Consider the following 13,966-nt stretch of genomic DNA (forward strand, 5'->3'; position numbering starts at 1 on the left):
GGACAGCTGTATCGGCTGAATAAAGTTGGTTATCCTTTCTGGGAGAAGTACTTCTGTGTTTTGAGGTGAAGTGTTTTGTAACTCTTGCAGACATATTTGTCTTCCTTGCTAAAACATCAAGGCACATGTCGTGGCAGAAATTGTCAGGATAAGCAGAGTTATAAGCTGTAACAGTCTTTATTGAATAATATTAATAATTAAAATACACTATTAAGAATCAATTCCTTGGTCATTACAGTTTTGTTTCAGCAAACCCTGGAATCACTTGGTTTTGGTTTTCCATTTTCAGTGCAGCTTTCACTGCTGCTTGCTACGAAGAGAGCTTGACTTTTTTTTTTTTTTTTTGTGCCTGTGCTCTTCACATTTTCTTTTTCAGGCACTGATACCTCCCTCCCTCTCTGTCCTTGAGTGCTGTCATCTGGAATTTTGCGGTGATTAAACAATGTGTTGCCCTTGCGATACTACTGTTCTCTGTGGCCTCGTGAACTCCAGTATTTTCATCTTCTGTCTGATTTTCACTGGTTTTATGTGAGTGGATTACAACTCTGGGTTCTACTACCGCCAGTTTGGCTTCCTTGATCCTGACGAATGTTTCTTTTGTCTCATTTGAAGCTTAGTTTTTCTTTTTTTGGTTCTGATTTCTGTTTCTTACTCAGTTGTAGGCCTTAGAGGGAGAAATCACAGTTTTGCTGCCTAAGTAGTCTAAAAATATTTCTCATAATATACTCTACAGAGTTTCATCTGCTTTTGTTCCTGTGATGGAACTCTTTCACTAAGTTCATCCAGTCTTCTTGTGGCTTTCTACTTTAAGGAAGTAATTAGAAACAAACAAAATGATAAATATAGAGAAGAGCCTGACCTCCTTGTTGCCCTTTTAAAAGCTGCTTTGCAAATTTGTTTCCTAAACACTTGTTTATTGTGCCAATAAACAATTGTAAAAAAGGCTTTACAACTTATTGTAAGATTTAAGATTCTTATAACTACGTTACTGCGATGCACGTGCCAGTCTTCTGTGCACCATTAGGTTATTTTGCACAGATTGTGGTTTAGTCGAGACTCTTATGGGAAGGACTTCTTGGTTGCTGTAATTCAGGTTACACTTAGGTGATGGTATGTATGTCTTTTATTACTCTGTATGGTAAATGTCTTTTTGCTGGGTCATGCAAAGTACCAAAGATTTTTCTGGGCAATATGTTTTCTGAAGTTTTGCTGAGTCTTGCTTTACATGGCAGGAATAATGAATGTTCTTCCTTCAGTAACCTGTTCGTTATCTAATGAATGTGCCTAATGGGAAACGTCAAGAGAGAGTCTATCTTTTATTGTATTCATTTCTTAGAAGACAAGAGTTTACAAGAATATTTTCTCCTTTTAAATAATCACTTTCCTCGCACTTGGATTGGTTGGGCTTTTTTGACACTTTTCCTTATGTTCTGGACTTCCCTTGAGCAAGTAAATGACAGAAGTTTTTGCAGATATAAGTCTGCATCAAGAGAAGTGACCTTACAAGTATCTGTGTACAAGTGTGGACTTACAGAGGTTTAAAAGATTTTAGGTTAGGCCTGGACATTGGTATTACCATAGTGCCTTCCATCTTTTGCTCTTTCCTCCTTTCTTCTCCTGTATGGGCTGCAGTTACTGGTGACGGTTTACAGTCCACTTGCTTGAATGTATTTGTTCTTCACTTTCGCCTTTCCTTTTCGCACCTACCGAGTGTCTCTCTTATAACTTCTCCAGTGTGTCCTGTCTTAATTTCTACCAATATCTTATCCTTTCTTGTATTACCTGTTGTTCTCATCTTTGTCCTCTTCAATTCTAATACTAAAATTTCTAGGAAAGCATTTGCCTGACTACAGAAGTGCAAGTAACTAAGGTTGTCCCACTGCCTTATAGTTCAGCTTGGGATCCAGCTCATTTATTTTCACTCTTTTTTTTTTTGCAGATTTGCCCACTTTACAACAGAACATAATTTCTCTTTCTGTATGTAGTCTTACACCTCTTTTTTTTTTTTTTCTCCTCCTACGGCAGCATTGTCAATTGAAGTTAAAGAAAAACAACACCCCACATGTGCAACCCTTTGCCCCAGAACCAAATAACCATCCTGCAAATCCTTCCTGTATCTTTTTTTTATTTTATTGGAAAAGTGGCATTTGATTCACTTGCCTAACTATAGGTTTCTAACTCTGTTTGAGGTTCCCTAGGGTATCTTGCTTGGCCTTTTCAGCTGCTGACCCAAAAGGCCCTGATCTCTCTGAAAAAACCTTTGTCATAGCTGTTATAAATGTGCCCTGAGGCATCTCAAATGACACTAAGCAACTTTGTTAAACAACTGAACCAAGCTCATGGAGACTGGGCCATGTGCAGCTTTGTGTGTAATGGAGTAGCTAGAATTTCTTCTGGATTGTCACAGAGAAGGGTTTTTTTAATTCAATCAGATACCTTTTTTCAAATTGTCTTTGTATTAAGAGATGTCTTTGAGTCATTAATACTGACTTTTCTGCCTTTCCTTTTCTGATACCTTGATTTGCATGTGAAGTCAGAAATGAAGATCAAAAGCATCCTGGCCTCTTGCTACCAGATGTTGTCTCTAAGCTTCAGGAGTATTTCTGACTTACACTAAACAACCTGTGAAAAGTTGAAGCTACACTGGGTTTACTGTAATAGGATTATTCTTTATGGTCAGGTGAACAAAGGTCCCACAATATTCCCAGCTATCACTTGAGGGTAGCTGTCCTCCTGTGTGGACAGAAGTCCTGCTTCAACAGCTTGTTTTAAGACGAGCTTTTGAGGTTTAATTATCCTTCTCTACTTGAGAGAAGACCAGCCTGACAGCAGCAACACTATGGCAAAAATAGAATTACTTCTGTATCTTCTTCCAGTAGTAGTTCTGTGTTTACCAAAGTTATATTGTCATTTCAGGAACTGTGTCTTTCTTGCCAACCAATTAATAAGGGACTCTATAGGTAGTGTATTACTATATTTGACTTAAAGCCTGTAGACCAAAAATCTTTAGGGTGGAATCCAGTGACAAGTCAGCAGGTCTCCACTCAGTTAATTTAGAACCTTTCATACTACTGACTATACTGACTTAGTGTCTTGGTTGCATATCGTAGTGAATGACTGATTCTTTTTGTACCTGTTAAGACAATTAGCAATGTCTGTTTTACTTAAGAATTTGTCTATAGAGGAGACTGATCAGTGTGTTTTGTCTACAATTTGTGTGGCTACTAGAAGAGATAGGTTGGCATTCTGAGTAGATGAACAATATAATTCTACTTAGTATCTTTTTCTTTTTAATATTCAACGACAACTGTTTCTTTATTTTCCCCAAAACTGATTCTGCACATAGTGTTGATGCAAGTGATCAATCCTGTTTCCTGTTATCTGTTAACATATTTCATGATCAAGTTGCATTTGGATTTTTTGTCTGTTTCTTAAAAGCCAAATGGGTTGATCTTCGTATAATTAATTCCATTCGCATTGGTCATATTCCAGGCTGCAGTGGACACACATGTTTACTCTACATACTTACTGCTGACTTAAAAATTCTTGGGGTTAGAAAAAACTGAAGAATATAGATACCCTTTCAAAAGTAGAGTTTAGGAAGTTAACTGATAAGTTGCTTCCTAATTTTGCCACCTTTAGGTAGTCAGGGATGTTAATGCTGTGGCACTCTCAGCACACCACCTCTCAGTACTACCAAATTTACAGTATGGTTAAAAAAAGAAAGAAAAATACCCCCAAAATGAAGTGATCGGGAGAGGAAAATCTGTATAGAGGATAGGCCAGTGGAAAGTAACTAGTGATTTAAGAAATTTCTCAGAGTTACACCTGTCTTGCTTGTAGTCAATCCTTACTGCTTTGTTAGACTTGCTTAAGTGTTTTGATAGATGAGAAAAGAACAATGTGTGTGAAAAGAAGTGATAGATTTAAGTATTAATATTTTTATCTTTTTGTCTGTTGGGAGCATATTAACTTTTCCTTTGAAATCCTGTAATGTAAAATATTTCAAAATTTAATGCTGTTTGCCCGAGGAGAGAAAAGGAAGTGAAAGTAATATTTTTGGATAATGAAAAGCAAAAGATATATAATAGATCCTTTTTCTTTTAAATTTATAGTTGACTCCATGGCTTTAATTTTATTGAAGTAATTTTAAATTCTGTAGTAGTATTTAATTGGAAATGTAGTTCCGCTGAAGTAATTATTGGCTAGTATATGTACAGAAATATGATAAATGTCTGAGTGTGAAGGTTTAGCTTACATTGTTCTTACGCTGGAATGGTCTTGGTCAGTAGCACTGTGGAACGCCACACAGTTTGCCTTCTATCAAGGGAATAAGGGCGAAGAGTTGAAACATCTAAAAAACTACATACTCTAGTTCTGGAGATGCAAGTAAAAGGATATTTGTTTCATTTAGGCAAGAAAGGGAGAGAATGCAGGACTCTTAATTTTTTTTTTTTTTTTTTTTGGCAGTGGTTTTGCTTTCAAAATTAAAATGGTAACCATTATCAAACTCTAAGCACAGTAATTTTGCAAATGGCTTTATTGGTTGAAAATTTTGTGTTTTTACCCCAGCTTAATTATACTTGAAGAGGATAAGCCACAGGTAATATCATATGAGTATTTAATAAGGTACTTATTAAAAAAATGGATATTTCTACTAGGTCAGGAAAAACTCTTAGCTGGTAATTCAAAATATTTGACATCTTCTATTTTGTAAGCTCACTGCAGAGACTAGTGTTAATATTTATGTGAAGTAAAACCAGATTTGCTGTTGCATTGGCCATTGTGATTGTTTAAATACCTTTTATTTGAGTGTAAAGAAGCATTTTTTTATGTATGCGTCATAGCCCTGCCAGTTAACTGCAGTTTTAATTTCTCTGCTTTGTGGTATTTAAGAAGAACAAAACTCAGATTTAGGATTGATTCCCTTAATCTTTAGTCTGATTTGTAATGGTCTATTTTGTTGAGAATATATATATAAATTATGAAAATAGCTCATGCTCATAGTTGTGAATAGGGCAAACTCATTCCTTGGTACCTAAGCTTTCTAGAGTCAAAGATGTTACTTTTTCTGTCTTAGTATGGTAAATTAAGCAAGGCATGAGAGAAACTATATGGAAGGGGAGATGATAGAGCAGAAAAGTTACAGAAGCCAGGGGTCACATGGGTGAATGTCCAATATGGTTCAAAAAAAAGTTCTTTTTTTCTTTCCTTTTAGCAACTAGATGAATGTTGTTGCATTCATGGCATAAGTGAGACTTCCTAGAATAAGATTTGACAGAGGGGATGCTTTTGTCATTTTTAAATATGTGAAAAAATTGTTCTAAGTTCAGACCTTACAATTTTCAATAGTAAGATGCTGTATTTAACTGATGGATTGAAAACCAGTGATGATAGAGAAACACTGCTGTTTTCTAACTGTTTGCATTGAATTGGAAACACCATTTTGTTCTGAACTTTTTTGTCTTTATTAGCCTGCGTGAGGTTTGATTATAGCAGAATAAATTAGGGTTTACATTTGGATAAAAAAACCCTGTGGTACTGTGGGAAAGAGTGTTAATGATTCATTAAATTATATGTTTCTGGATTAGTTAGAAAATAAAGACAACAGCATGATTTTTTAGATTCCATGGGTTGTAAAATGTTTTGAGCATGGTCTCAGTACTAGTGTTTTGTGATTATATGATTAACAGGCACTGAAATAATAGCTTTATTTTGAAGCCTAGAGAACCCTTCAGCCGTACTTTATATAGCCTTTTGAAAAATGACTATACTATAGGAAAAACAATCTTGGAATGCACATTGGCTTTAATGCTGATATATTGGGTTTCAAAGTGACTTTTACTAAAGGGACTTGAGAGTGTGGATTTGAGGCATGTTTACCATGGGCAAGTAGAAGCAATTATAAGTAATAGTAACAAGAAATCAAATATCACAATGTTACTTTTTACTCTGGATTCTGTCCCTTGTACTGAATAGTTCTATGATGTCATTAGGTCATGAAAACTTTTTAAAGCAAAATATCTGCATAGTTTGTCACTCACTATGGATAAGGAGTGATATGTCACTAATATTCAGTGTAAGAAGGGCTGTGACAGAAGGTAGTAGAGAACTATGAGTGTGTGAGAGACGTAATAGATTGGTCTGGCCAGCTGCAACTGTGATGTGCCTGACCTCAGTGTGGCCATACATCACACCTGAGTGGTTGAGGAGGGCATCATCCCCAGCTGTTGGCCCTTTCCCACAGCAGGAATCACTGCATGGGATATGCAGCTGACCTGAACCCCGAATTGTAGAAGTTTACCACCTCGCATATTAAACTAATAATGCCAATTTTAACTTACTGTCATACTTGAGCACTGCATATGATGATGTTCTAGGAGCTGCTGTGAGTTCACTTCATGTTTCTGTAGAACTGAAAACACTGGGGGAAAAAGAGTTTGTACCTGCTTGAACCTTTGTATTGCACCCACTGTCACAGCTTTCATGAGGTTCATCCATTAATGTGGATCTGCAGAGGTGAAAACAGTTTATAGCCAATCTCACTACTCTAAGCAGTGTCTTGCAGCCACCTCATGATGTAAGGTTCTGTAATAGTTTTTCACTAATCAAATATGTATGTATAACGTAAAAATATGCAGTTATTTGATACTTCTTTTATGCGAAGCCGCCTTTTGTAGTGTCTATGTAGATGGAGTGCAGCTCCTAGTGAGCCGAGTTGTAGCTATGTGTACTGTGTTTCATCAACTCTATTAAGACAGGAATGCAGAGAATGAAAAGCATGCAACTAGCAAAGGCAGTATGAAAAGTGTGTGTTAAATGAGCTACTTAGCATCACATAAGAATATAGCAAAAACACAGGTACAACTCTTTCCTTCAGAGTAGCACTGGGCTACCTAAGTCACAGACCAAGCTTTTTCACTGTGGTGTGTTCAGAGTTATTCATAACATGCCTCTTTATGAAGTAAAGCTCAGTCAAAGAGTGTATTAAGGTGCTATCTCCTTCAACGCATAACCTCAAGAGTTGCCTGCTCTGTATGTAGCAATTGGTGAGGTTGTTGTAAGCAGCCATGCATGACTTTTCTTCATATTTACTACCATTAAAAAGGGTCGAGTTATGGTGGCATAGGAACTATTCAGTCTAGTAAACATCAACTCTTCTGAATTCTTCTGAATTGCTGTATTACAGTTTAGGCAGTCTAGTAATTATTTTCTTTTACTTAACGTAGATGCATTTCCTCTTGCAATTTTATGCAGTTTCCTCTAGGACTGGTGCCTGTTTTGTTCTTCTTTTAAATGGAATAAAAGATTGATTTTTATGTTGACTGTGTTGGATACTTTAACTGGCAGACCTCTACTCTTTCTTGCACCCCATACTTACTTGTGCTCCTGACATTTGTGAAAGAAAGATAAGAGTGCAGACAGGAGAAACCCACCTGTGCTTTACTGAGTCACATGATCAGCGAGTTCATGATTTGGAGTGATACTTCAGTGAGTTCATTGTTTGGAATGATACTGTAGAGCATACCTACCCCAGACTGGCCGTTGGGCTCATGGGTCATGAGCACTCGTCCTCTGCAAATTAATCTTTACAGCATCCTTGCTTCCAGCTAGAACCCAGTTAAGTTTACAGAATATTAGCAATTAAAACTGTCATGTTGAATGTCTTGAGATGGTGACATCACTGAGCCAGCAATGTGGCTTTGTAAAGTTTGTTCAACTAATGCTTTTCTCCAGTTCTGCGTTCATAATTTTTGAAAAAACCAAGTGGTTTAACTTTCTCTGAACAGAATAGTTTATAAGGCTTACCACACTGGTATTACTTTGCTGTGTAGATTTTGAACAAATGGTAACACATAATAGGTACTGACTTCTTTCTTCTAGTGCCTGCTACCTCGCAAATCTGCTTTATGCACAAGCTCGGAGTTATTTTTTCGTATCTTCATAAAGAGGAAAGAGTGATTGGGAGGTAGAGAAGTAATGCTAGATACTTTTTTTTTTTTTTGTCCCTGGGTTGTGGGTGTTTTTTTTAAGAGCTCACAGGCGGATGACCACCTGTTGGCCTATATGAACTCTGAAGTATGTTTATTACTGAAATAATACAACCCAAATTACTTTGAACTGTCACATCAGTAATTAATCGTACATCTTGTGACACTGGCAAGATGAGAACTCAGTGCCAAGCTGTGATGAAGTGTTAGATTTTTAGTTAATTTTAGTCTCTCCATTTAAATACATAATACTGCATTTCTCTTGGCCAGAATTTGGATAACAGGAATGGTTCCTATTGAACTGCATTTTCTTCCTTCTAAGAGTTGCAGGTAGCAAGGAGAAAAGGGAGTAAGTGCTACCAAGTTTTTAAAACTCCAGTATTTTGAAAATCTTGATCTTAGTTTGCATTTGACTTTGACTCAATATGCAAAACACAGCAATCTAAATGTGGTACTTTAAGGAGGCAACCCTCAATAGGGTTTGAATTACCATTTGCAATATGAAGCAATAATGTATTTCATGTTTCATTGCTTGCAGAGGAGGGAGAAGCTGTGCCTCAGGAATTTGACTTCATCCCCCAAAACATCTGATGCTTATCATGTGAATTTTTGTAAAAATTGTATGGATACATACATGAAATATATTTAATGTAGCTACCAAATTTTATATTAAAAATTAGTATCATATGCACAATGTTTTATTTATTCATTTATAAGCACATACATAAAAGTGCAAACAATGTTTTCATTTATTACTTTTCAGGGGATATAATTTTCAATGCTCACTACCCTGACCTGCCACCAGATTTTATCTTTGGAGAGGATGCTGAATTTTTGCCAGATCCTTCTGCCTTGCATGTAAGTACTTCACTGTTTGAGAACCTTATACCATGCAAAGAAACTTGGCTTTTTTAGCATAGCTTCAGGAATAGGAATCTGCTAATGATGCAGAATAAAAAAAAACCACAAAACCTTTTATCTCACTGTTATGTGCGTATAAACATTGTCTTCTAATGTGATTGAAAGTTGAATCCATAAATGTAGGGTTTTTTTTAAAGATTTTAATTGAGACAAGATGATATTTACAATAACTATTCAGAGTATCTTTAGAAAGATGTCTTTTTGATATCTGACCATCCTAAAAGATCTGTTTCAACAAAAAGGATTGCTCAGTTGTATCTTTAAAAAGCATTTGGTTTTGAGAAAAAGTAGCATAATGTCATGTAGTGATGCTGATTTTTGTTTTCCCGTGAGGAAGGATAAAATCAGGTTGTATGTTGTTGAAGCCACTGTCTCAAAGAAAGGTACCTGCTCATGTGTGGTAATGTTACCATAAAGACAAAGAAATGCCCTTTTAAAAGGCGTGAAGGGTAAAAATTAACTTAATGTAAAAATATTTTTACACAGTCTTATTACTATAGAAGAACAAACATCACAACCTGAAATCAGGCATTTTGTTCGCTATTTAAAATTAGCCTCAAGCAGTAAAGCTTTGTTTGAAGAAGCTAACAATAGTTATTTTTAAAAATACCTCTCCCTTTCAGAAGTTACTACGTTACTGAAGCCATATTAAGGTATTTTGAAACCCAGAGTGTTTTTCTCTTTTACTCTCCCCTTCTCTTTGGGCTCCATTCTGCTGCCTTTGCAGAACTGCAGCCTTGTTTATGGGTCAACAGTATCATTTGTCAATAGGGTTTGGGCATATTTTTTCCAATGAGTGTCCAGTGCCTGTGGTTATGGCGCAGAGTTTAGTGACTGTGTCAGAAAAGTATGCCTTTGCCAGAGGGCTCTACTGTAATTCCTGCTCGGTCACCCACACAGTAGGTCATGATCTCACTTGTTTTTTTCCTCAATATTTTCAGCATTTATTAGAAAGCTGACCCAAAAAACAATTGATACTTTGAATACCCTTTATTTTATAGGCTACCTGTAAGGGTGTATGGGAATCACTGGCACAAACAGGCACCTGGGAAATGTGTTTTAATTTAACTTCTTCTGGTGTAAAGTCTTGCTAGGGGAGAGGCTCTTTGCATGGTCCTCTCCTAACAGCGTCTCCTGTGCTTTATCAGCATGTCTACAGTGCAGTTGGGTGATTTCATCAGGTATGGGAGCTCCTAAAAGTCAGTCAGAGGCTGTTGTGCTGTGCTGTTAAGTTTTGGGGTACAGGTGTCATGGGAGAAGAACGTGAGGCAGTGGCCACAGAATTGAACGTGTCCTTCACATGTGACGTGACAGCTGTGTCGGGTTTTGTTTTTAGCTTTATTCATTTCATTTTAAGTTATGTTGAAAAACTACACAATCTTAAAAAAGTGGTTTTAATAATTACTTTTAGCATACCCAACAGAGTTTTTAAAAGGTGAATATCTTATTTCCTTGCTTCCCCTGGTCACTTTCCTGTTAAGATCAAACACTCCTGTGGGAAGGAGGCATGGTGCAGCTGAATAGCTATTTTGTTAGGCTTGTTTATAGAAAAGGTTTGACTTTATATGACAACTCTAGAATTGTTTTCACACTCTTATTTACCAGTTCTCCTATTCTCCTCTTTTTCTGTTTTGTTGTTTCACAATCTTACAACCTCCTGAGAAATATTCACACTAGCAATCACTTTCTGCAGCTGATGTTAAAGGAAGAGGAGCAGTTTTTACTGTGCTGGAAAGCTGAAATTAATAACAAATAGCAGAACAGATATTAAATAAAGATAATTTGGGGCATCTTGCAGAAATGCCCTTCAGATGGAGTGTGATATGGTGCTGTATGTGAAAAGAAGTCACTAGCACTAGTGATCCACAAGGAAACCTGTAAGGATAAAAACATCCTTAGTTTTTTTTCTTTCTTTCTTACATTGTTCATTAATGATACTTCTTTTCGGGGTGTTGTGTTTGTTCTGTCTAAGCACAGAACACACTTTCCATCCTTTTCATTGGAAAGTGGCTTGAAGAGCCATTTACTCCTTGATGCATAATGAGATATTAATCAGCCTATTTAAAAATTAATTAAAAACAAACCAAAAAGAAATTTGCAAGCCAACAGCTTTCCTTTGGTCATTATGCCGTTACAGTATTCACTATGTAAATGTAACCTTTTTTGCTCAGGTCCTTGGTCATTCTCCTGCAGTCCATACTGATGTTATCAGAGCATGTTATCTCCACCTTGCAGCTATCGTCTATATGATGTATTTTTGCTTTGATATTTGCCTTTTAATGTTCAACATGGTTTGCAGAGTTTTTCTTCAGAATGTAACTTTAACAGTAATTTGCTTATTATGTTAAACATTTGAATAACTCCCTTTTTTCCGCAGATCTCAGAGCTGTTTAACAAAGATAATTTTAATTGAGTTCTAAGATATTAGCAGAATTTTTTTAATGTGTTAACATGGCTTTCTACTGACTATAAGTAAAAATAAATCAGCACATTGAGTGCAGTTTAATGCTCTTAATCTTGAGCAATCTTCAGATACTTTTGATGCAACAGTTCCTGGCAATCAAAACAGAATCTACCATTCACAAAAGCATGTAAATGGTGTTAAATGAGGAGGACAGTCTCTAAGTAATACGTGCCACCAGATCTGTGGGAATTCTGACACTGAGCCTTCCTGCGCTGCTCGCATCTGCTCAAGTGTCTTGTTTTCCAAGCAGAAGTCATCACATGCTGTTACGTGGCTTTAGTCAGGCATTATACTTAGCTTAAAATGAGAACCAGGTACTCCAGATTCCTCAAGCTCGCGTGGCTGTAATAGAGGCTGTCAGTAGACCTCCCTGAAGACATTTGAATGGCTGTGCTGCAGATCGCTTCAGTCACTCCTTCAGTTTCCATGGCCCTGGGCAGACCTTCAAGTTAGGTTTTCACCTAAGCGCAGTAACAGGTGTTCAGTTAAGCAGCTGTTAGCCAGACAGCTAAAACAAGATTCCAGAAATACTGCATTTTAAAAAGTAAATGCTGTAGGTGAAGACTTCATACTGTCTTTTTTTTTTTCCCAAAGAATTCCTAAATGTCTGTGTTTCAGCAGTGGGGTGCTATGTTGAGCACTCTTGTTGCTGTAAGCGGTGGTAATCAACTGCTTGGTTAAACTGGTGTTGCAGTTGCAGAATCAAGTTGAAAATGCTTGTGAAACTCAGCTTTACTTCTATGTCTTGCACAAATATTAAAGTCACTTCAGGTTGAGTCTCAAGTTCAGAACTGCAAAGTACCGGCTTTGTTACATGCCTTACCAGAAGTAGTTACTCTGCTAGTTGCAGGATCTGACTGTGCATGTTCTGAACCTCTAGAATGATGTAGAAATTGAGGAGCAACTAAACAGAGGGGCAACTGTTCCTTTTATTTTGATTTGTCATACAGTTTTAATTACAGTCAGAGGACTAAATTCTTTAGGTTGGTAATGCTGTTCATGCTCAAAGCATTATTAGGAGCAAACATATATATTTTTTTTAATTTTCATTAAAAATGTCCTCACCTATCATATGCATTTGATACTTGTGTGTATAGTATGCGTAAATAAAATCAGCTTCTCAGAATGTAAATAGAAAAGTTCTTCCCTGCTCTAGTGTTTATTCATTTTGGATGACAAGTATTGGAAATGTATTTTAAAAACAACCTATGATTCACTCCGTTCTGATTAAAAATTCAGTTGGCACAAAACAAGATTAGTGATTGTGTACGGATGAGATTAATTTGGAGCTCATTACAATGATGCCGGTTTGTGTAACAAGAATTGTTTGTTATGTTAGCCTGGTTGATTGTTAATGTAAGCCAGGTAATAACTGAAGTGCTTATGCAAAATGTTAACCTCATTTTTCCAATGATTTTGAAGTATAATTCCGTTTGGCAAAGGGGAGGCAGTAGCATTATATGCAAGCTAACTGCCAGTTTAAGGATTTGGAATTTTTAGCATCCTGCTTCAGGTCTCTAGCTAGTCTCTCCAGAATTATTCTGCCTACCCATTGTTATCAAAAAGGCTGCATGAGCCTTAGTGAGGATAGAGGCAAAAGGACATTACCATTTCTTGAAACCCAGTAATTGTTGAATATGTCCTTGTGGGCTAGTATATATGGGAATACTTAGAACTGCATTCACATGGGAGCAGGGCTTTGCCATCATGGAACTTCAGAGCATGGGCCACTGTGGTTCTTATGCCAGTACGTAGCATTGGGAAGATTGTCTCCCCTTTTCTAGTTGTTAATACTGAGTACAGATTTCAGTCATTGTGGAGTTGATTCAGGAATAGTGCTACTCAAGTGTATCGGCTGTCATGCTCTATATCTTGTGTAGAGCAATGTTTATTTTAAGTTCTTGTATTTGTAGTTCTTAGATTCCATATTTGTCATTTGGCTACATGATGACTGTCATGAAGGCTGTATTGTTTTCTGTGGCTGTGTTCAAAATCTTAATCATTATTACTGTCAACTTGCTGAGTTAGCTTTCAATGGGTAGTGAAGAGATCCTTTAAATATCTCTCTCTTCTGCAGTTTTTCCTCATTTACAGTCAGGTCCATGAGGCAGATGTTTAACAGCATCAGTTATTCCTGTGCTCACAGTAGCTACAAAAAAGCCCAAACACCCCTTATATTAGCTAATGCCATTTAAACTATTTTGTTCTAAAAAGTCTGGCTGTTGTGTTGATGGCAAAGATGCAGGCATTATGTGTTCTAGTATGAAAACCCCTACGTAAGGTCAATGTGCACGATGGCTTTCAGAATTTGACTTTAAAGTCTTGGTGGTGGGTTCTCTTTGTCTGGGAAAGCGTGTGGATAAGTTGAAACTATTTTAGCATTACTATCTCTTCTGCTTGCTCTATTTGGGATGGCAGCAGCACATTTCATTCTTGGACCCCTAACCTACCACTCTTCGACTGAAACCAAAATAATTTAAGGCTTTCAGTATAACGGGGGATTTAAGTGAAACAGAATGCATTTTATTAGAAGGGTTTTTTTAAGTTATTTGAACTTCTTTATATTCATATTTTTTGTGTTCACTTTCCA

At 36.7% G+C, this 13,966-nt stretch overlaps 1 protein-coding gene across 1 annotated transcript in view; it reads left to right on the forward strand.

Annotated features, from left to right (window-relative positions):
- The window catches only part of BABAM2 (BRISC and BRCA1 A complex member 2), a gene marked incomplete at its 3' end in the record, with an annotated part of 169,350 nt that overhangs the window by 20,580 nt on the left and 134,804 nt on the right, over positions 1-13,966 (forward strand). Inside the window, exon 3 of the mRNA XM_081997965.1 lies at positions 8,755-8,849. Within this exon, the coding sequence (XP_081854091.1) occupies positions 8,755-8,849 (95 nt within the window). The remainder of the gene's footprint in view (positions 1-8,754; positions 8,850-13,966) is intronic.

Source organism: Phaethon aethereus (assembly GCF_964289735.1).
Source record: "Phaethon aethereus genome assembly, chromosome: 3".
In the NCBI taxonomy this organism is placed as follows: domain Eukaryota; kingdom Metazoa; phylum Chordata; class Aves; order Phaethontiformes; family Phaethontidae; genus Phaethon; species Phaethon aethereus.